The sequence below is a fragment of the Rhinopithecus roxellana genome, chromosome 14, assembly GCF_007565055.1.
Source record: "Rhinopithecus roxellana isolate Shanxi Qingling chromosome 14, ASM756505v1, whole genome shotgun sequence".
NCBI lineage: Eukaryota > Metazoa > Chordata > Mammalia > Primates > Cercopithecidae > Rhinopithecus > Rhinopithecus roxellana.
In genome coordinates, this window is record NC_044562.1 from 22,473,433 (window position 1) to 22,498,717 (window position 25,285).

The 25,285-nt window shown below is 38.3% G+C and overlaps 1 protein-coding gene across 5 annotated transcripts in view; it reads right to left on the reverse strand.

The window, feature by feature from the left end:
- The window catches only part of RHBDD1 (rhomboid domain containing 1), a 180,826-nt gene that overhangs the window by 86,970 nt on the left and 68,571 nt on the right, over window positions 1-25,285 (reverse strand). For all 5 annotated transcript variants that reach the window (XM_030916558.1, XM_030916553.1, XM_030916557.1 and 2 more), the window contains exons 4-6: window positions 21,763-21,851; window positions 19,800-19,856; window positions 14,321-14,464 (exon numbers count right to left, since the gene is read on the reverse strand). In XM_030916558.1, coding sequence (XP_030772418.1) covers window positions 14,321-14,464; window positions 19,800-19,856; window positions 21,763-21,851 — 290 coding nt within the window. The remainder of the gene's footprint in view (window positions 1-14,320; window positions 14,465-19,799; window positions 19,857-21,762; window positions 21,852-25,285) is intronic.

Sequence of the window (25,285 nt, forward strand, 5' to 3'; positions counted from 1 at the left end):
TCTAAATGTAAATTTTAAGACCATGGAACTCCCAAAAGAAAATGTAGCAGAAAATGTCCATCAGTGACAGACTGGATTAAGAAAATGTGGCACATATACACCATGGAATACTATGCAGCCATAAAAAAGGATGAGTTTGTGTGCCTTGTAGGGACATGGATGCAGCTGGAAACCATCATTCTCAGCAAACTATTGCAAGAACAGAAAACCAAACACTGCATGTCTCAGTCATAGGTGGGAATTGAACAATGAGATCACTTGTACACAGGAAGGGGAACATCACACACTGAGTCCTATTGTGGGGAGGAGGGGGAGGGATAGCACTAGGAGATATACCTAATGTAAATGACGAGTTAATGGGTGTAGCACACCAACATGGCACATGTATACATACGTAACAAACCTGCACGCTGTGCACATGTACCCTAGAACTTAAAGTATAATAATAAAAAAAAAAAGAAAATGTAGCAGAAAATCATGGTCTTGGGTTAGGTCAAAAGATTCTTAGATACAACACTAAAAGCTTGACACATTGATAAATTTGCTTCATCAAAATTACAAACTTTTGTGCCATGAAAGATACTTTTAAGAGAATGGTGGGAAAAAGCCACAGACTCAGGGAAAATATTTGCAAATCACATATCTTATGAAGCACTTTTATTCAGAATATATAAAGAATTCCCAAAATTCAATCATAAGAAAACAAACAATCCAATTAAAAGTACACAAAATAATGGAACAGAAACTTCAGCAAAGAAGATACACAGGTAGCCGATAAACAGAAATATCATTAGTCATTAGAGCAATATAAATGAAAACTACAATCTGACACCTATTAGAATGGCTAAGACAAAAACAACTGAAAATACCAAATGCTGGGAGAACCAAGAGCAACTGGAACTCTCATATATTGCCCGCAGGAATGAAAATTGGTACAAACACGTAGGAACACAGGCAGATTCTTATAAAGTTAAACATAAATTTACCATATATAATCCAGCAACCCTACTCCTAGGTGACATGAAAACTTATATTCACACAAATTCCTGTATGTAAATTTTTATAGCAGCTTTATTCATAAATGTCAAACCTGGAATCAACCCAAATGTCTTCAATTGGTGAAAGGATTAAAAGAAAAACAAAAACAAAAAACAAACTTCTGGTATATCTATACACTAAAGTATGATTCAACCATAAAAGAGAAAAAAAATTATCAATATAGTTAAAGGGATGAATCACAAATAAACTTTGCTAAGTGAAAGAAGTCTGACCCCTCAAAGCTAAATATTGTGTGATTTCATTCATATGACATGCTGGAAAAAGCAAAGTTAAGGAGATGGAGAAGAGAACAGTGCTTGTTGAGGATCAAGGGTCAGGGGAGGTTGATTGCAAAGGGAGAGTGATGGGTAATTTTCTGGAGTGATACAACTGTGCTGTATTCTAGATTGTTATGATAAACCACTCTATGCTTCCGACAAAGCTCACATAAGTGTACACCACAAGGAGTAAATTTTACTATAAATTTTAAAGAAATAAAAATATTAACAAGGAACCCAAAGAAATAACTGATAGGTGATCAGTTATTATACAGAAGTGCATAATACATGACTAATATTTAGTCTTGTAAAAAAATCACCAAAGACTACAAAAACCATTACCTGAAAGGTTTTCAAGTAATTTTTAGGAAACAGGATATTCATATGGCGACATAGTATCGCCTCATGTGGAACACGCAAAGAGCAAAGGGAAAAATTTACCTTTGCAACAGAGAGCTTTGTCAGTCACTAGTAACCAAATATTAGTGGGATGCCTTGACACTGTGTATCTCCTGACCTGATGCAATCTGAAGAACACAGCATTACCTATGATATTTTCTTGCTAAAAATGTGTAACCCAAATTCAATTAATCAAGTCCTCAAACGTAAGTGCCAATATACAGAAATGCAGAGAACTACTTAAATACACCATGAAGAAATAAGAAACACATACCATTCAATGAGACTGGTGTCCTGAAAAATTAAATCATACAAAGGGCATGGTATGGTTTTTATATTAAAAAGAAATAATCAAATGCAACATCAGAACCTTGAAAACCTGATTATAAAAGATAGTCTTTGAGAAAATCAGAAAATTTCATATTTGGACTAAATGTTAGGTGTTATTAGGAGATTCCTGCTAATATTCTTTGATGTGGCCATGATGTTTAGATAAGTAGCACAATTGCCCTTATTTTTAAAAGATACACATTGAAGGATTTAGAGACAAAGTAACAGGATGTCTCCAAACCTGTCAGAGGGTTCAGCCCAAACAATTCTGGTTTCTTTCTTCTATCCTCCCTCCCTCTCCTCCTCTTCCCTTTCCCCTCTCAAACACATATACACATAAATACACAAACTCTACATTCAAATAAATTTGAGAAATACTGCAAACCATACTTCCTTGAATATCCACAGTGACACTGGTATACTACTTATGATTCTAATTAGCTCTGCAATTAAGAAACCAATTAATTACATATTTTCCAAGCTTATTTGACCACAGAATTTTATTTTGAATGAATGTTTTGAACAGCACGTGAAACTAGTTTCAAGGAAACAGACCTAAAAAGACTCCTTAAGTGAATTATGCAGTAACTGACAATGGCAAAGGAAGCAGCTTTATAAAAATTTATATTAATTTGAGTTTTATTTTCCTTTGAAACCATTGTAATTGTCTAAGTGTAAGAATCAAGTAGACATTTGTCAAAGGCCTTTTTCATTTTTTTTCCTATGGAAAAGTATTTGGTTTGAATTGGCTTATTTCATAAATTTCTGGCCATATGGTACATACTATTTTGTGCCTTACTTTTTTTCATCCAGCAATTACGTTGTAATCATATTTTCATGCCACTAAATTTTTCAAAAATGTTTTTAATAGATGCCTAATATTTCCATTTTACAATGAAACCATACTGATTTCACCCTTGCACACAAGGGTGTGCAAATTTCAATGTATTTAAGTTTTTGTTTTTAAATTTAATTAGGGAATAAGTAACTTATAAACAAATATTGGACCATCTCTCTATTATTTCCTCAGGCTAGTTTCTTAGTCAAGAAATCACTGAAGGTAAGCCTCTTGATTATACATTTCCAATATGTTTTCCAGAAAGGTTACACCAATTTGCATTCATATCAGCAGCATATAGAAATGTCTGTTATCACCACCAACATTAAATGTGGTGAGATGGAGGGAGGTGGAGCAAGATGGTCAAATAGAAACCTTTACAGATCGTCCTTCTCAGAGGAACACCAAACTGAAGAACTATCTGCAGAAATAATCACCTTCATAAGAACCAAAGATCATGTGAGTGATCACAGTACCTGGTTTTAACTTCACAACACTGAAAGAGGCACTGAAGGGAGAAGGAAAGACAGTCTTGAATTGCTATGCCACTCCTCATCCATCCCCTGGTAGCACAGACAGAGAATCTGTGTACTTGGGGGAGGCAGAGCACAGTGATTGTGGATATCCCACTAGAACTCAGCACTGCCAGAAAGCAATACTGAGTAGAACTTAGCCAGCAACCAGAGAGCGTGCATTTACACCAGCCCAGGCCAGAGGGGAATTGCCCATCCCAATGGTCAGAACATGAGTTCCATCAGGCCCTGACATCATGGGCAAAAGTGCTCTGGGGTCCTAAATAAACTTGAAAGGCAGTCTGAGCCACAAGGACTGCAATTCTTGGGTAAGCACTGGTGCTGTGCTGGGCTCAGAGCCAGGACTTGGGGGACATGCCTTCCAGTGAGGCATCAGCCGGGACAGCCAAGCCAGTGGTTGTTTACCCCTCTCCCAACCTTAGGCACTGCAACTCGCAGCTCTGGAAGAGACTATTTTCCGGTGCTTGAGGAGAGGAAATGGAAGAGTAAAGAAAAATGTGTTTTGCGACTTGGATACCAGCTCAGCCACAGTAGGATAGGGTATTGAGCAGAGTCCTGAGGCCCCTATTCCAGGCTCTAGTTACCAGGCATCATTTCTAGACACACCCTGGGTCAGAAGAAAACCTTCTGCCTTGAAGAGAAAGACTCAGTCCTAGCAGGATTCATCACCTGCTGACTAAAGGGCTCTAGGGACCTGAATAGGCCACCGTGGTACACAGGTAGTACTCACCCCCTGGTATCTGGGTGAGACTCAGGGACATGCTGGCTTCAGGTGTGACCCAAGCACATTCCCAATATGGTGGCTATGGGGAGAGACTCCTTCTGCTTGAGGAAAGAAGTGAGGAAAGTAAAGGGAACTTTGTCTTGCAGCTTAGGTACCAGCTTGGCCACAGCAGGGTAGAGCATCAAGCAGGCTCTTGGGGTACCTGATTCCAGGCCTTGGTTCTGGGAAAGCATTTCTGGACCTGTCCTGGGCCAGAGGGGACCCCACTTATCTGAAGGGAGAGATTCCTATCAGATAAATTTGACAAAGAGATTGAAATAATTAAAACAAATCCAGAAGAAATTCTGGAGTTGAAAAATGTAATAGACATACTCAAGAATGCATCACAATTGACCAAGCAGAAGAAAGAATTAATGACCCTGAAGACAGGCTATTTAAAAACACACAGTGAGGGGAGACAAAAGGAATGAAGTACACCTTCATTATCTAGAAAACAGCCCTAAAAGTGCAAATCAAAGTGTTATTGGCCTTAAAGAGGATGGAGAGAGAGAGGGATAGAGGGAGAAAGTTTATTCAAAAGGATAATAACAGAGCTTTCCAAACCTAGAGAAAGATGTCAGTATTCAAGTACAAGACAGTTACAGAACATCAAACAGATTTGATCCAGATAAGACTACCTCAAGACATTTAATAATGAAACTCCCAAAGATTAAGGAAAAAGAAAGGATCCTAAAAACAGCAAGAGAAAAGAAACAAATAACATACAATGGAGTTCCAGTAGTTCTGACAGCAGACTTCAGTGGAAACCTTACAGGCAAGGAGAGAATGGCATGATATATTTAAAGTGCTGAAGGGGAAAAAAACCAAAAAACTTTTATCCTAGAATAGTATATCCGCGAAAATATCCTTCAAACATGAAGGCAAAATAAAAAATTTCCCAAGAAAAGCTGAGAGATTTCATCAATGCCAGACATGTCCTACAAGAAATGCTAAAGGGAGTTTCTTCAGTCTGAAAGAAAAGGATGTTAAAGAGCAATAAAAAATCATCTGAAGGTACAAAACTCACTGGTAATAGCAAGCACACAGAAAAATGAATAAAAAGACACACTGTAATTGTGGTGTGTAAACTATTCATATCTTGAGTAGAAAGACTAAAAGATGAACCAAACAAAAATAATAACTACAACAATTTTTCAAACATAAACAGTATAATAAAATGTAAGTAGAAACAAAAGCTAAAAACTAGGGGGACAAAGTTAAAGTGTAGAATTTTTATTGATTTTCTCTTTGCTTGCTTGCCTGTTTCTTTATGCAATCAGTGTTAAGTTGTTATCAGTTTAAAATAATAGGTCAGGCCGGGCGCGGTGGCTCAAGCCTGTAATTCCAGCACTTTGGGAGGCCGAGACGGGTGGATCAGGAGGTCAGGAGATCGAGACCATCCTGGCTAACCCGGTGAAACCCCATCTCTACTAAAAAATAAAAAAAACTAGCCGGGCGAGGTGGCGGGCGCCTGTAGTCCCAGCTACTCCAGAGGCTGAGGCAGGAGAATGGCGTGAACCCGGGAGGCGGAGCTTGCAGTGAGCTGAGGTCCGGCCACTGCACTCCAGCCTGGGCGACAGAGTGAGACTCCGTCTCAAAAAAAAAAAAAAAAAAAAAAAAAGGTCATATTAATTTCAAGCCTTATGGTAATCAGAAATAAAAAAATATACAACAGATACACAAAAAATAAAAAGCAAGAAATTAAAACATATCTCCAGAGAACATCACTCACTACAAGGAAGACAGGAAGGAAGGGAAGAGGAAAGAGAAGACCACAAAACAACCAGAAAACAAATAGCAGAATGGTAGGAGTAAATCCTTACTAAACACTAATAGCATTAAATAAAAAAAGACTAAATGATGCAGAATAGAATGAATGCATTAAAAAACAAGGTCCAGTGATCTGTTGCCTACAAGAAACAGACTTCACCTATAGAGAATGAAAATGCATATAGAGGCCGGGCGCAGTGGCTCACGCCTATAATCCCAGCACTTTGGGAGGCCGAGGTGGGCGGATAATGAGGTCAGGAGATCGAGACCATCCTGGCTAACACAGTGAAACCCCGTCTCTACTAAAAATACAAAAAATTAGCTGGGCATGGTGGCACGCACCTGTAGTCCCAGCTACTTGGGAGGCTGAGGCAGGAGAATGGTGTAAACCTGGGAGATGGAGCTTGCAGTGAGCCCAGGTCACACCACTGCACTCTAGCCTGGGCAACAGAGTGAGACTCCATCTCAAAAAAAAAAAAAAAAAAAAAAAAAAAGAAAGAAAGAAAGAAAGAAAATACATAATATAGACTGAAAATAAAGAAATGGAAAAAGATATTTCATTCCAGTGGAAACCAGTAAAGAACAGAAGCAGCTATGCTTATATCAGACAAAACAGATTTGAAGATAAAAACTATAAAAAGAGACAATGTAATTATATCATGATAAAGGGGCCAGTCAATTCGGTAAGAGGATACATCAATTATAAATATATATGCATCTAACACTGGGGCACCCAGATATATAAAGCAAATATTATTACAGCTTAAGAGAGAGACTGATCCCAATACAATAATAGCTGGAGCCTTCAATACCCCACTTAAAGCAATGGAAAAGTGTTCCAGAAATACTCGACAAAGAAAAGTAACACTTAATCTGCACTATAGACCAAACGGACCTAACAGATATTTACAGAACATTTCATCCAACAGCTGCGGAACACACATTATTTTCCTCAGCACATGAATCCTTCTCAAGGGCAGACCATATGTTAGGCCACAAAAAAGTCTTTTAAAAAGTTGAGAAAAACTGAAATTATATCAAGTATCATCTCTGATCACCATGGAATAAGATTAGAAATCACTAAAAAGAGGAATTTGTGAAACTACACAAATACAGGGAAATTGAACAATATGTTCCTAAATGACCAGTGGGTTAATGAGGAAATTAAGAAGGAAATTCAAAAATTTCTTGAAACAAATTATAATACAAACACAACATACTGAAACCTATGGGGTACAGTGAAAGCAGGACTAAGAGGGAAGTTTATAGCAATAGGCGCCTATATCTAAAAGGTAGAAAAACTTCAAATAACATAATGATTCATCTTAAACCATTGGAAAAGCAAAAGCAAACAAAACAAAAAAATAGTAGAAGAAAAGTAATAAAGTTAAGAGTAGAACTAAATGAAATGAAAAAAATACAAAAGATTAATGAAACAAAAAGTTGTTCTTTTGAAAACATAAACAAAATCAACACACCTTTAGCCAGGCTAAGAAAAAAGAAGACCCAAATGAAAATGAGATTAAAACTAGACATTAAAACCTATTCTACAGAAATTCAAAGGCTTGTTAAAGGCTACTATGAGCAACTGTATGCCAATAAATTGGAAAACCTAGAAGAAATGAATAAATTCCTAGACACACACAACTTACCAAGATTAAACCATGAAGAAACCCAAAACCTAAATAAACCAATACAAAGTAATAAGATTGGTGCCGTAATAAAAAGTTTCCCAGCAAAGAAAAGCCCAGGACCCAATGGCTTCACTGCTATATTTTACCAAATGTTTAAAAAGGAATGAATACCAATCCAACACAAACTATTTTAAAAAATAGAGGCAGAGGGAATACTTCCACACTAATTCTATGAGGCCAGTATTATCCTGATACCAAAACCAGACAAAGATATCAAAGAAAACTACAGGCCAATATCCCTGATGAACATTGATGCAAAGATAATAGCAAACTGAATTCAACATATTAAAAAGATAATTCATTATGACCATTTGGGATTTATCCCAGTGATGCAAGGACAGTTTAACATAAGCAAATCAATCAATGTGATACACAATATCAACAGAATGAAGGACAAAAACCATATGGTCATTTCCATTGATGTGGAAAAAGCATTTGATAAAATTCAACATCCCTTCATGACAAAAAACCCTAAAAAATGAGTATAGAAGGAATATTCCTCAACACAATAAAAGCCAAATACAACAGACCAACAGCTAGTATCATGTTGAAAGGGGAAAAACTGAAAGCCTTTCCTCTAAGATCTGGAACACAACAAAGATGCACACTTTCACCACTGTTATTCAACACAGTAGTGGAAGTCCTAGCTAGAGCAATCAGACAAGACAAATAAATAAAGGGAATCCAAATTGGAAAGGAAGAAGCCAAATTATCTTTGATTGCAGGTGGTATGGATCTTATACTTGGAAAACCCCCAAAATTCCACCAAAAAACTATTAAAACTGATAAATGCAGGAAAGTTGCAGGATACAGAATCAACATACAAAAGTCAGCAGCAGTTCAATATACTAACAGTGAACAATCTGAAAAACCAAGAAAGTAATCCCATTTAAAATAGCTACAAGTAAAATAAAATACCTAGGAATTAACTTTATCAAAGAAGTCAAAGATCTCTACAATGAAAACTATAAAATATTGATGAAAACACTGAAGCAGACACAAAAAGTGGAAAGATATTCCATGTTCATGGATTGGAAGACTCAATATTGTTAAAATGTCCATACCAACCAAAGCAAACTACAGATTCAATGCAACCCCTATCAAAATACCAATGACATTCATCACAGAAATAGAAAAAGTAATGGTAATATTTACGTGGAACCACAGAAGACCAAAAATAGCCAAAACTATCCTGAGCAGAAAGAAGCAAACTGGAAGGATCACATTACGCCACTTTGAATTATACTACAAAGCTATAATAACCAAAAGACCATGGTACTGGCATAAAACCAGACACACAGATCGGTGGAAGAGAACAGAGAATCCAGAAACAAATCCATACATTTATGGTGATCTCATTTTCAACAAAGGTGCCAAGAGAATACATTGGGGGAAAGGACAGTCTCTTCAACAAATACTTTTGGGGAAACTGGATATCCATACGCAGAAGAATGAAACTAGACCCCCATCTCTCACCATATACAAAAATCAATTTCAAATGGATTAAATACTTAAATCTAAGACCTCAAACTATGAGTCTACTAAAAGAAAATGTTGGGGAATCTCTCTAGGACATTGGATTAGGCAAAGATTTATTGAGTAATACTCCATAAGCATAGGTCAAAAAACAAAAATCAGCAAATGGGATCACATCATGTTAAAAACCTTCTTTACAGGAAAGGAAACAATCAACAAAGTGAAGAGACAATGCACAGAACGGGAGAAAAATATGTGCAAACTATCCATCTGACAAGAGGTTAATAACCAGAATACATAAGGAGTTCAAACAGCTGCTTATATATAGGATAAAACCTAATAATCTAATTTTTAAACCATGCAAAGGATCTGAATAGACATTTCTCAAAAGAAGGCATACAAATAACAAAAAGGCATATGAAAAGGTTCTCAATATCATTGATCCTCAGAGAAATGCAAATCAAAACTACAATGAAACATCATTTCACGCCAGTTAAAATGGCTTTTATCCAAGAGACGGGCAATAACAAATGCTGGCGAGGATATGGAGAAAAGGGAATCCTTATACAGTTTTGGTGTGAATGTAAATTAGTACAACCACTATGGAGAACAGCTTGGAGGTTCCACAGAAAACTAAATGTAGAGCTACCATATGATCCAGCAATTCTACTCCTAGGTATATGCCCAAAAGAAAGGAAATAATTGTATCAAAGAAATATCTATATTCCCATGTTTACTGTAGCACTATTCACAGTAGCCAAGATTTGGGAGCAACCTAAGTATCCATCAACAGATGAATGGACAAAGAAACTGTGGTACTTGTACACAATAGAATACTATTCATCCGTAAAACAAAATGAAATCCTGTCATTTGCAACAACGTAGATGGAACTGGAGGTCACTGTGTTACGTGAAATAAGCCAGGCACAGAAAGACAAACTTGGCATGCTCTTATTTATTTGTGGGAGCTATAAAATTAAAATGAACTCATGGAGATAGAGACGAAATGACGGTTACCAGATGCTGGGGTGGAGGATAAGCAGAAATGAAGATGGTTAATGGGTACAAAAAATAATTAGAATGAGTAAGATCTAGTATTTAATAGCACGACAGGGTGACTACAGTCAACAATTTTTTTTGTACATTTAAAAATAACTAAAAGAGTAGAACTGGATTGTTTGTAACACAAAGAAAGGACAAATGCTTGAGGTGATGGATACTCCATTTACCCTGACGTATTATACATTGCATGCCTGTATCAAAATTCTCATGTACCCCATAAATACATACACCTGCTACGTACCCACAAAAATTAAAAATAAAAATAAAAAATAAATGTGGTGAGACAAACAAACTAACTCTCTGCTAATATACAGCAAATTATTTTTAGATGCACACTGGTCACTTAGAAGTCTTTGGGTTATATGTTAAAATTGTTTTCAATTTTCCTAATAGGAGTTAGTATTAATTACTTCATTGCATGAGTTCTTTACATACTGATTATATTAATTCTTTGTTACAGTTTTTATTGATCTATCTTTCACAATTTTTTCATTACTTTTCTGCTTAGAAAGTCCTATATTCAAAAATAATAAATTATTAAATTTCATGATTTTCTTTTTTAAATTATTTATTTTTATATTTCATTCACTGCAATTCAAAATGCTAAGCAAGGCCACTCTGTTTCAGATGTACTAAGTGGCCGTTTGAGAGACAAACAAGTTCTATGTACTTGTATGATTTTTCATGAATGGAAAGAAGAGACTGCTTTAAATTCTGAAAACACATGTGTAGGAGGAAGGGAAAAAAAGGGGGAAAAAACCTATGACTTTGTTAAAATAAAAGGTCAGATAGCAAAAATAATTCAGCACAAACTCTGGATCATTTAGTCCTAACAGTCTTATACTGTGAGGAGTTTTAGAACTTAACTCCATACTCACAAAGTAGAAACTAGATTTTTTCAGACCAAGCAACTAGTTAGAGGTAGAAACAAAACCTTTGGCTTCAAAATAATCCCAGAAATACTCTTCTCACCAAGCAAGTCTTATAGCATCTGATGTGTAAAAACCTTTTTTTTTTAAGTAAAAATGATTAATTTCTTAACTTCACTGAAATGTTTTAAGGATAGGAAAAAACAAAATAATTTAAAATAGGGGTAGTAAAAATTTTATGTTGTTTCTATTTCTGTTCAGTACACTCTCTTGAGTTATTTTTACAAGAAGTTTTTTAAGAATGAGATTTAAATTTATGAAAAATCAACACTACTATCAGATGACTTTCTGAAATCTGTCAAGGTAGCCTGTTTTTTTTTTTTTTTTTGCCTGTTAGTATATATTTCAATACCATTTATTGTTAAGCAGGAAAAATTAATATTAATGACATATTAATTTAATAATAAACACATTTTTTTCTAAGGAAACATCTCAAAAATCTACTCCAACTTCCTTCTGACTCCCAAAATGTAAGACCCTTCCTTTGTACCTAGATTCAAGTCTCTAAAATTGCTCTAAAATCATCAAGATCATCAGAGGATGCTTTCCTATTTCCTCTACAGATCAAGGTCATCAGAGGATGTTTTCCTATTTCCTCTACAGATCTTCTATGCTCATGTCTCTCAGCCCAAATTATTGAAGGAAGTCATTATTTTCTCTCTCTTTCTAAAAAAAACACCCGTACTACTAGTACTAACTTCCTGTATAGTTACTTATGGGGGCATATAGCAACGCTTTAGAAATAAAACTACAAAAAGTAAGCTTGCCCTCTTGCGTTTCCTTTCTCTTACTACATTTAACACGGGAGGTTTTCTATGTCTCACATTCAAATATTCTCACCCGGGCTACCTAATTTTTCCCTCTGATTTTTCATCACTCTTTATGAAGGTTTGCTACTTTAGAATACACATTTTCTTAGCCGAAGGTAATAATCAGATGATGTCCCCCAAATATAAATCCAAATCTTTCCTTTAATGCTGTGTTCTTTGGCTCTTGGGACTTTATCTGAAGTCAGCCTAGATGGGGATAGAGACAGGCTGTATGAAGTCCACGCTGAGAAGTTTTGCCCTGCCCTACGTGTCCCGTAGTATTTCATGGATAGCCCAGTGGTGATTAAACCTCTATGTGCACAGGAATAACCATCAGAATTTGTTAAAATACAGACTGTGGGCCCTTACCCCGGATTTCAGGATTCCATGGCTAAGGCATGCTTTTGAATGACTGTGATATTGGCAGTTCACTGACTACATGTGATATAGTGATTACAAAAATGGCTACAGTTCTCCACCTCTCCCTCTATCCGTAACCATTGCACGTGACTTTGCTGTTCCTCCAAGAGGTGGAGACTATCTCCCTATCCCATGAATCTGAGCTAGTCTTGTTACCTGCTTCAGCAACTGTATACAGAATACAGTGGAACTGACACTGTGCCAGCATAAGACTTGTTGATTTCTGCACTCTCCTGTAAACCTTATGCTGTGGCCTGGTGAATGAGCCCAGGCTAGCCTGCTGGATGAGGAATGAGGCGTGGCATACCACCACCATCAGTCAGGCAGGCATGTAGAGGAAGCCACCCTAGAGCAGCCAGACCCCAGCAGACCACTGCAGACACCTTAGCTCGCTAGCCAAAATCGGCTAAGCCTGGCCCAGCTGCTTCACATACTCACAAGCAAGAATAAATGTTTACTGTTTAAATCCATGAGTCTCAGGGTGATTCTTTACACAGTGATAGATTACTGATATATCATCACAGTTCTGAAACTCTTCACCTGAGAAACACAGATTTATGCCTTCCTCTCCACTTCCCCTGCCACCTTCGTAATTTAGGCTTTCCTTTCTTGTCCAGGTTACTGCAATATAGTCTTCCAACTTGTCTCCCTGCTTGTTGTCATTCCCCACCTCCAAGCACACTGTTGCTGCTAAGACTGTATTCCCTAAAGTCAGAAATTATATTGTTATAATTTATGTACTCTCATCATCTGCATAATGCTTGGTACCCGACGGGTGCTCAATCTTGTTTGCAGAATGACTGCTACTACCAGATTCTTATAACAGAGCTCTGACCACATCAGTCTCCATGTAGACCTCTATTGGCATTTATACCACATACTAAATCCACTTTCCATTTGGCCTATTTAATTCTAGAACCCCTGTGATCCAGCCCCAGCCTAGCTTCCCAATCTTCTTCCCTTTTTTCTCTTATTGTCCATTCAAAAGTGAGGGCTGGCAGAACATGACCCTAACTTCTATGCTGATACTCAGACTTCTACAGAGAATGCCCGTCCACAGCTCTTCAAGTTCTACACATCCTTGAAGGTCCAACTCAAACGCTATCTCCTCTGTGAAAATCTGCTATTTCTAGGTATGACAAAGCTCACCATCTTCTCCCTACCTCTAGCACTTAGCTTGAGCCTCTCTTAGTCACCTGATACTAGGGTTACCTGTGTGGTATCACATCTAGTAGGCATACGCCCAAACACAGATGGTCAACTTTTTGAGGGTAGGTTCCACCTTTTACCACAGTGTTCCCTATTGTACCTACCACTGTACATGAAACATAAAACTTTAACAAATGCCCTTTAAATGAATAGCTGATTTTTAGTCACTACTCAAACAATAAAAACAGTAATTCCCAAACTCATAATCCAAACCTAGAACAAAGACGGCAGAATAAATACAGCGTTTTTTCAGATACCGGTTTGTAAAAGAAACTCCTGGAAAGCCTGTTCAAAATACAAATTTCTAGGCTCTACCCTCAGGCAGATTGGTTCAGCAGAAGTCAAACCTGAGCTTGAATTCTTAGCCCACGTGATGTTGAAGGAGATTTGTGGAAGGTTTATGGGCAATATTTTGATACTTAGTGACACTGAGCCTTCTTTACACATATGAATTCCAAAGAAAATCTCTTTTTTTAATCATGCATCTAAGAATTTTAAGGTTCTTGACTTTAATGCCAAAGCATCGAGTGCAGCAGGCCTATAAAAAGAACCACTTTAACAATACATACCCAGTCTGGCACCTTACTAGCTTAGGTTGCTGGGAATATGGCATCACACCCCATTCTTTGTAATCACAATCTGCACACATTTTTCATCTACGTATCCTTTTTCTGAACTATTTAAAATTTAATTTGCTACAAATAGCCCTTTTTCAGGCTACCTTACCACAAGAGGTATGCTTTAAAATAACTGAAGGGCACAAGACTCCTACCTCGGTCCCAGAGGCTGGCTCGCAAAGCTCTCTCAAGCTGTTCTTCTTCACTCAGTCCTGCTGTGTACGTGTCATAGTTCCCAGGTGCTTCTTCATAGTGACCCGGCCTGCCATGCGGGTAATAATCCTGATATCCGGAGCTGCCTACAGGCACAAGGAAAAGGTTCTAGAACACAGCTATGGACTGTTGTTTTATACTTCCTGTTTTGTATAAGCAAAGACAAGCAAGTAAGGCACAACATTATTTTAGGTATAATAATTATCCTCAAAATCAGAAAAGATGCCAAATGGTGATCGTCTTGTCACTGTATCCTCAGTGCCCACCATGGGGCTGGACACGAATGAGTCCTTATGTGCTAAAGAGGAAAGGAGATATTAATTCAGAGGGTAGTCAGAAGTCCTGGGGAAGAGACTGGAATGAGCTATTGATATATGGAGTGGATTCTTTCAGCTTAGAGCTATTCAATACTTGGAGAGTTTTCAGTGAACTCCTGGCTTGAGTCAAGAGAATGGTGGAAACAATAGTTAATAAAGTCTTAATGTCTTGTTGCTCTGTACAATGAGGGGCAGACCAATGTTTCATACAGATCCCACAGAATACTTCAGACAATAACAACATTAAGATGCAGCCAGTTTCTCTGCAATTGTAATTCTACGTCAGAGATTATAGTTCCCCCCAAAAAAGGGTTTCCAGATAAAACAAGAAAGAAAATACAACTTCAAAGAAAAATAGTTGCTAGATAAAACAAGAGAGAAGAGACAACTTGGTCATTAAATAATGCTTTAGGTACCAAACTTAGGTACTCCATTAATAAAGGTCAATAACAGAGAAAAGTTCATTTTTACAAGATATTTCCATTGATCTTTTCAGTTTGAGTTTATTCCTTACATTTTCTTTAACTGCCAATAGAGAATTTGTTTGGAAGAGATTTTTGTTCCCCACAGAAGGTTACCAATCTCATTCTGGCATAAAGAGAGAGAAGTAAAACAGTCTGTTTGATTTTTTTCTCTTCTTTCCTGCCATTATTATATTCTTTGAAATTGATGCTTCAAATATTTAAATAATGTGGTTTGGATTGCTGATGAAGATTCCTAACCTTTACTATGAGTCTTTGTGACAGATCTCCATATTATCCCACAGTACAGCAGTACAGGCCTGAGTTAGAGCTTTAATAAGGCTACAGAAAAAAATCACAATCCAGTCAAAAGAGGAACATTGAATGGTAGAATCTCACTAATTGAGATTTCATGCTCAGAATTTTTCATAGTTGGTCCTGAGGCTATTTAAAATTTACTGTTGTATTGTTTATGAATATTTACCTAATATGCAAGATTAAAAGGGAAACTGTTAATCGGCACTCTAGTAGACTTCATTTTCATATAAACAACGAATAACAAAACACACTAGTTTCAGCTGATAGCCTAATATAATTATGTTTATATAAATATTGGTCATGAAAAGTAGTTGTGTCTATTGATGTTTTTAGAACAGCTTTATTGAGATATAATTGACATCCATACAATTTATCAATTTAAAGAATACAACTCAGTGGTTTTTAGTATATTTTAGAGTTGCACCATCATTACCACAATCAATTTTGGGCATTTTCATCACCCCCAAAAAGAAATCTGTACTCTTTAGCTAACAATCCTCACCCGCCCATCCCTTCTCCAGCTCTAAGTAAGCACTAATCTACTTTCTGTCTCTACAGAATATGCCTATTTCGGATAACTCATATAAACAAAATAATGTAATATGTGGCATTTTGTGTCTAGCTTATTTCACTTAGTACATTTTCCAGGTTCATCAATTTTGTTATATTTATCGGTACTTCATTCTTTTGTATGGGCAAATAATATTCCACTGTATAGCTTATACCACATTTTGTTTATCCATGTGTCAACTGATAGACATTTGGTTTATTTCTACCTTTTGACTATTATGAATAATGCTGCTACAAACATTTGTGAGCAAGTTTTTATATGGACATACGCTTTCATTTCTTTTGAGTATATACCTAGAAGTGGAACTGCTGCATCACATGGCAATTCTGTTTAAATATTTGAGGAATCACCAGAATGTTGTCCAAAGTAACTGTACCATTTTCTATTCCTACAAGCAGTGTATGTGGGTTCCAATTTCTCCACATCCTCACTAACACTTGCTATTATTTGCCATTTTATTCACAAACATCCTAGGGCATATGAAGTGGTATCTCACTGTGGTATTGATGACTAATAATGTTGAGTGTCATTTTATGTGCTTATTGGCCATGTGTATATCTTCTTGGAGAAATGTCTACCTAGATCTTTTGTCCATTCTTAGTGATTGTGATAAAACTCTTCTAACTTGATTCTATTTTACTGAATGTCCTTGAAAGTAAAAGAAAAAGGAATGATTTAAATAAACATTAAATCAAATTGTTTAGGATTTTGGAGACTAATTCTGAAAAGCCTTGCCCCAGTGCAGTAAACATTAATGAGGATTTACTAAATACCTCTAACAACCCAACTTTCATATTTTCTCTCACCTGTTTCCCATGTCAAAATATTAACATTATTGATATTTAAAACAGGAAAAGGAGACAAGTACATTTTCCAAATCCTCACAATGGCTTAAAACTGAACTTGGATCTTACCATTTTAAATATGAACACTTATTCTTAAACTGGTCTCTATCCAATAGAATCAGAAAAATTCAGCCCCCATTGCTGCGTTGGGGAACACCCAGCCAGCAAGTTTCAGACCTTGAGAGTAAAGGAGACCGTGGTAGTGTTTTTACAAATCTTATTTTTCATTCCTTATCAAAACAAAAAAAAAAAGACCTTTCACGCGAGAACAAATGGTAAAAACACAATTAATATATCTTCTCCACAAAGAATCAAAGAAAGTGGCAACCATTCTGCAACACTAATAGAATATTTATAGAGACGTCACTGAATAGCATGGGATGCTTCAGCAATCCCTGCATAGAGAAATGGCCCAATTCCCTAAGAGTGCCAATTATTTTACTGGAATACAAAAAGTATATTGGGTAATTTCCCACATGGCTCATTATCACTTTCAAACCCCTGTGGAAAGCCATTCTGTTATGTAAGATCTAAACAGCATTTCTACCTATCTACCCCCAAAAATGCTCAGTTAATTCAAAAGTCAAAATAACCCAAGGTCTCTGAATATTTGCTCACCATGTAGAAATTATATATCTACACAGAGTTTTAATTGCCAGATACACATGTGATGATTTGAGGCAACATTTTCTTGATGTAGAAAAACATTTTTCTTCATGCTATTTCTTATTTTAAAATAATCTAGCAGTTCTTCAATGAAATAAAATCAACAACTCTAAACATCTGAATATTATAAAAACAAATTTGGTACTTGTCAGACAAAACATGGGGAAAGAAAATGGGAACGCTTTGGTGCCTTAAATCAGAAAGACCAGTGTGGTTAAACGTTCTGTATCATCGATCATAAATCATCAACAGGACCCAAAATCTCATCAATATCTATTATCATGAAAACAGGTCTCCTCCCATAGGACCCAAAATTTTCTATGGCTGTTTCACTGGCCCAGTGAGACGTTTTAAAATCTTCATAATAAACATTCCTGGAAAAACCTAGCAATCAAACAAATAAGATAAATAAATTTAAATTATGTCCTGAGAGGAATACTAGTTTAATTTTTTTTTTTTTTTTTAGTTGCATACTTAGGCTCTGTAGTAAAAGAAAATCTGGTTATCATTATTCTATTAACTACTCCATCTGTTCCTTATACACATACCAGGATTTCATGGCAAAGGAGATCAAGAAACACCACCAAGATTAGAAAAATTGGTAACAGCTTTTTAAACATTCATGAGGTTCTTCGACCTATAAAGACTTTCCAGCTAAGGACAGCCATATTAAGAATAAATCATTACTTGTAAGATATACATATGCTCTCATAAAAGTTCCCTAGATGACCATTAGCATAGCCACCTGGCCTTATGTAGCTCTGCCTTTGAAGAAATCCAATCACTTCAGAGAAAGGCATATAACTATGGTAATCTCACAGAGGTTAAAAGAGGTAAAAAGGGCTTTTTATTTTCGCCCTTCATTCTCTGGTCTCTGTGACTGTGCTCCTTCCATATAAGAAGGAAAGAAGCTGTTCTCTTCAGTTCTCTTTTTTAAAAAATAGAAAATAAATGGAGTGCAAAAGAGAGAGAGAAAAGACAGTAAGTAGAAGTGCCCTATTTTGTAAGGTTAAACTGACAGAGTGTCAATCTCATATCCTTACACAGTAGAAAAGGCAGGAGCTAGCAATAAGATTCTATTGGAACACCCCCATACCCACTTGTTTACACATTGTCTATGGCAGCCTTCATGCTACCAGGACAGGTTAACTAGTTGCAGCAGAGACTATATGGCCAATAAAGCCCTTATTGCCTGCAATATTAGCTGTTCGGTCCTTTAAAGAAACCGCTGCTAGTCTCAGCTTTAAGCTATAGTGGTCCTCAATTAATATAAACAAAAACACATATGCTCTAACAAACAGCCATAGACTGGCTGGCTTAAGCAACAGAAATTTCTCACAATCTGGAGGCTGGAAGTTTATGACGCCAGCATGGTCAGTTCTGGTGAGGACCTCTTCCAGGTTGCAGACTGCTGACTTCTTATATCCTCATGTGGCAGTGAGGAGGCTAAAGAGCTCTCGGGGGTCACTTTTACAAGGACATTAATCCCACTCATGAGGGCCCTACCCTCATGACCTAATTTTTTCCCCAAATCCCTACCCTACTAAAATCATCACATTAGGGGTTAGGATTTCGACTTATCAATTTGGGGAGGGGCACCATCAGTTCATTGCATTAAGACATGAGTGTCCCAATGGCCATGGCTAACACCCGGCTGCCAGGCCTGATCTAAGATACTACCATGTAGCCATCCCAGACTGGAATGCAAAGGCTTTAGCCTAAAATAGGTCTTATGCTTTTAACAGCAGGTCCTTTCTATCTATTTACACAGACACTTAGAAAAATACATTCTTCCTCATTAAGTGACATGGCATTTATTAGAGGCATGCCTATTTTAGCATCTTAGGGTATGCAAGGGCTTCCTGAATATACATGGGATGGGCTGTGGAGAACTATATACCTAAAACCAACTCCTAACACTTTCCCAGCAGTTGAGTCTCAGACTGAGACTCGAAGCACCAAGGTCTAATATGAATCTTATCACACATGAGAGACCTCCTATCAATCATACCATGTTTTCATGTCTGAGTTACCTCCTTCCCTGGCATTCCCTACCAACCCCACAAATATGCTCCCTAGGTTACCCCTCCAACTAGCTTCCAGGCATGTTAGAGGCACAGTTATATAACGTGTGAATGACTCCACCACAGCATCAACTAGTAGTATCCTAAAATACTCTGTAGAGCTGAACACTATAATTTTAAAAATAAGTTAAAATTTATTAAATGAAATAAAGTGCTTACCTGAACTATTAAAGTAGTATTGCTGTCCTGGGTAACCAACATTGGAGGAAAAACCGCCTAAACATAAAAGAAATAAATATTTTAATGGCAGCCATAAAGTTTTAAATGCTAATTGTTCCAGTAATTAGGAACTTCTCTGGGACAAAGCCCAAGGTCATTTCAAATGATTTCTAAACACTTATTAAAATAAACTCCCTTTTGTTTGGGGGTCAGCTCGACAGGGAAAAGAATGTATGTGTGTGTGTGTGTGTGTTTGGGGGTGGGGAGTGGAAAATGAAACCCTAATTTACACTCACTGAAGTTCCTTAGTCTTTGCCTGCCAAAGTACCAAGGCTCAGCTTCGATGCCTCTGTATAAGCAGAGACGCTCTGGCTAAATGGAGAACCTTCCTCAAACAAGGGTGTTAGGAGAGCCACGTTCCTTTCCCTTCCTAGGGGACTTTACCCTTTCTCGTCCCTATAGAAGGCAGTAGGACTGTCTACTCAGTCAATTTGGCACGGCTGAATGAAATGAGGGAGGGAGGGCCAAGGACCACACCCTCAGGGCGACCCTCCTTTTCCAGGAGGCATCAGATGGCAGCTTCCACATGCTGGGTCATTTTCCATGGGGTTCCTGTGTGCTTCAATTCTCAGCTCGCAGAAAAAAGGCCAAGTGTGCAGGCTATTTGCAAATTGCACTGAGTGTTCTAATTTTCCCATTTAATTTTCTATCGTATTTATTACTTTGAAAATAGAGTGCTGTAAAAACAAGTCTCCATTCATTTTTTAAGGCTTTTAAAACTAAGAGTTTAAATGTTATAATTATGGGGAAAATCCTGTTTAAAAATTAAAGTACTTGCTTAAATTTCGTAACATGTCTGCAAAAAGCTTTACTAACCACTTCATCATGAGACACAGAAAAAAGAAACAAGACATTAAACTTCCGAGAATCATCTCTTTTATCAGTACTAATGAGTATTAAATTATATTGAAAATATAATAAAACTAGACATTTTCAATAAATGAAGTTCCCACTGCCTCCTCTAAGTACATACAGTGGAAGCACATTAATAAGCCAATGCGGGAAAATGAGAATCTGCTTAGATGCAACACAGCCTGTAAAAACCAACCAAAAGTGAATACGACCTGCTAATAAAGGTGCCAGGGCAGTGCCTGGAAAGCTTTCTAATATCATGAATATTATATGGTTCTCAAGAAAACCAGTCATCAGCACAAACTGTGAAAAAATTATTTACGGTTCAAGAAAAGGTAAAATAGTCTCAGAAGCTCTCCCATGAATAAAAGATGAAATAGTGGAACTCACTCTATAAAACAAGTGTTTGCAAACCAGTTTTCTTACAAGTCAAAATGAGAATCGTATTTAAAATTAAGAGGTCTAAAAAATATAAGTATTTCTAAATAAAATATTTTCACTGAGTATCAATTTGAAGGGAGAAACAACATTTTAAAAAGCAGGAGCTAAGCTTCAAGCAGTAACACACTTGGTTTGGCCATGCATGAATGTATGGCTCATCCACCGAGGACCTGGTCATCAGTCTGAATTCTTTAAAATACTGGCCATGCACTTCAGTCCAGGCTTCGTTTTCTTTTTCAACTTTGCCTTGCACATATATTAATTCATGGACTATTACAGAAGAATGCATTCTTTTAAACGCACTTTAGTTCTCTGCATTCTTTAGGAAATCATGGTTTTCTGCGGGTAGCATTAAGGTTGAGGGTATAAATGCATCCTGATATTTGTCCCCTAAGAAAGTATCAGATTGAAAATTTAAGTGTGCAGCCTCTTTTGTGGAGCAACGTAAAGAATTGCACTGGTTGTTTTACCTTTTGGTTTAAAAAGAAAAACAGGCATATTAGGGAATTCCTGAGCTGAACCACAGGGAAACTTGGGGTTGCTCCTGTTCACATTAAAATGAAGATGAAAGTCCAGCTTGTTGTCATGCCAAAGGTGTTTTATTCTGTACCTGCAAGTGCTTCCATCATTTTCTTCAGAGGCCCTTGAGTGTACATTAGTCCAACAAGAATCCCAGCCAGATGCCCAGCGAAGGAAGTCCTAAGAGGGAAGGAGACCCTTTGTGAGTGTTTTGTTCTGCTGCTGATCAGAGACATTCTGTCTCCTCATTAGCCCAGTGCATGTCAAGTAGTCACAGTCCGCAGGCTTTGTTCCACATCACGTCTTTTATGCTAAGCTGCATTTAACTCAGTCCAAAGAACAATTATGTCCCACCTTAAAAAAAAAAGCACAATGAGTAACCACCACCACATGTTTCAAATGCAACACCCCTCCTTAAACAGGGGAAGTGGGTTGGCTCCTGCAGAACAGCGGAAGCATTTTGTCAAGACAAGTCATTACACTGCTTTGTTTTTCTCTGTACCTCTTATCACAAAACATAAATGGAATCAGTTTTCTCTGTTTGGCATTAAATCTGGAATTATCCAGCCATTGTGAGGGATGATGTCCATCTGTGTTACAGCAGGGCAGACTGCTACAGTTTTCTACACCATAGATGAGTGAAGCAGAGAGCAAGTGAAACTCAGCAAAAGGAACTGAGATGCCCACCTGCATCCACCAAAGTTGTCTTCATATTTATCTTCCAGTCACTCAGAACAAAGAAACACAAATTTAAATTTCAAACTTGAAAGATGACTTAGGGCATGAAAGTGGTTTAACTCTTCTTAAACTGGCATCTAAAAGTGGCAATCACTTATAAAATCTATTTTCAGAGATCTACTTTGACCCAAGTGGCAACACTCTTTGTGGAGTTCCCTGGCTGAATGATCTTCCACCCAGCCTGAGTTTAAGAAATTACTGGGGATTCTCAAAAACCTCTGCATGTTACCACAAAAGCGGAGTTGGTGGGGGGGGGCGGGATCCCTACACAATGAGCTGTTCTTTATGCACTTGACCTCCATTTCCAGCTGCCCGCCGCCCTCTAGATACCCCCGCGCACACATGCACACATCCACTGACACCTTAAACTAGGCTTTTCTGGTGTGCCACTCCCACTTCCCCTTTGTAATGCCTCTCATACTCCTCCCAGCCTTCCCATTCCTACTGCCACAACCACGCTTACTGCCATCTGAACTATTTGGAAATGCCCAGTGTTGGGCACAGAGTGAACCCCAGATGAATGTGTGTTGAATGAGTAAAATAAATGAAAGAGAATCATCCAGCTGGTCTCCCTGAGAGCCGGCTCTTGCTCTCCAGTGCATCCAACACACAGCCATCAGTTATCCTCCTAAGGCAGAAGGCAAGTGGCGTCACTGCCATCCTCTGAAATCCACTGGCTCTCACAGAATACTCCAGTGTGTGTTCAAGCCCTTCCAACACTTGGCCTTGCTCATCTCTGCAAAGTCAGAGGGTGGAGACCCTCATCGTCTACTACATCCATTCCCACACGCCCCACTGTCACATCCCCCAAGCACTCTCTGGCCACAGGCTAAGCCAAATGGCACCTCTGTCAAAAAATCCCACCCCAGTTGAAGAGTCGCTCTTTCCTTCTCCTCCCTCCCCTCAGAGTCGCTGCTCCTAATTTATTATGGCACGAAGCCAGTCTGCTGGTGGCAAAGTGCTTACACGTCTGCCTGCCCGTCTGTCTCTCTCTGTCACACATAAACTCCCTGAGGGCAGCAATGGTATCTCATTCATACATTACACAAAATTAGAAGCTTAAAAAAAAAAAAAAAAAAAAAAAAAGTCAAGCAAATGAATGCATTCCCACAGCCTGGAATAGTGACCTCTCATTCCAGAAGGTGGGAAACTGAAGTTATGAAAGAGCCCGATGGAGACTTCAAGAGCATAGCCTTTATGTGGCTTTCACACATGTATTCCAAACACCCAGGACAGTGCCAGGCACATGAGAGGCACTCAAGGATATGTTGAGTAAATGGCTCAAGTGAGCCAGGACCGTTTCACCAAGACCATCAGGAGGTAAGTTAAAACCACTAGATCTTCAGCTCAGGGTGCTTGCTGAGCCATGGCAGTCACAGAGCTAAGAATCCACCATTTGGTAACCTACGTGAGACTCAGAGTCAAAACCAACACATTTCGCCTACTATGGCAGCAGCCTAGGGGAGAGTTCCTGAAACACCACAAGCAAGATGGTTCTGAGTAATTTTCATTGTCTCCAAGCTATGAAAAGACTGGTTGGCTCTCAGGAAAAGAACATGCAATGAAGAACACTTAGAAAAACAGGAGTCTTGTAAAGAGAACAGCATCGATTCTTGTTCCCGTTAGCTGATTAAATGACACTATTGCCCAAACAAGCCCTCATATACATGCACACGTGCTAAAAGTCATGGCATATACACGTGCGTGCACACACACACACGCGTGCACACATACACACCACATAAACGATTATTCCCTCAGGAGGGCATTATTTTCATCAAATATATCTACTGAAACAGGAGTTCCCTGACCCCGCCTTGGAGGATGTGCCACAGGGGTGTGACTTGTTTGGCGGCCGTGCCTGCTTAAACCCCTTACGGGAAAGGGAGCACACTGATGGACAGGTGCAGGGGCTGGGATGAGTGCTCCTAGGCTTCAGCCCCATGGCAATATCCAGGGGTGTGTATCTGCGACTCCTGAAGCCCAAGTGGGTGTGTGTTACAGCGTACTCTTTTAGCTTTGCCGTCCACAGTCGGCTTACGTGTTAGACAGCTCAGTGGACCCTCTGCCTTTTCACAAAGGATGAATGTGAAGCTTTTATTGGGTGATGGAGGTGGCTCAGTGGGACTGATGGGGAGCTGGAAGTGGGATTGATGAGGAGCTGGAAGAGGGATGGAGTGGGGAGATGGTCTTTCCCTGGAGTTTGGCTGTCCAGTGACGTATCCCCTCTCCCATTGTCCCCAGGTAAACTCCTCTCGGCATTCCGATGCTCCTCTTCACTCTGTTGCGCCATTCTCCTGTTCATCTCTTTGTCTCCTTCTGGAGCCTGGGGTCTCAGGTTTATATGGGTAGAGGAGAGCGGGGCATGGTGGGCCAAAAGGCAGCTATTGGGTGCAAAAACAGGAATGCCTGTTGCCATTTAGGGCTATGGGTTTCCAGGCTTGATGGTGGGGCCTTTGCTGGGAACTGCCTTCTTCTACCCACTGTTTCTGTCTCCTGTCCATGTCACTACTTCATATATAATAAAAATATGGGATTAAACATTTTTTTCCCCATTTTCTGGCAAAATAGTAGGAACTATACTTTTAGCTCCCCAACCATGCTAAAAAAAATTGTATAGTAGTCCCCCATTATCTGCAGACCCCCAACTGGATGGCTGAAACCATGGATAGTACTGAACCTTATATATACTATGCTTTTCCGGTCTCATAATCACAACAGCTACTAACTGACTCACGTGTGGGTAGCACAGACAGCATGGACACACAGGGCAAAGAGATGATTCATGTCCTGGGTGAGACAGGGTGAGATTTCACCATGCTATGCAGAGCAGTGTGAAATTTAAAACTTATAAATGGTTTATTTATGGAATTTTC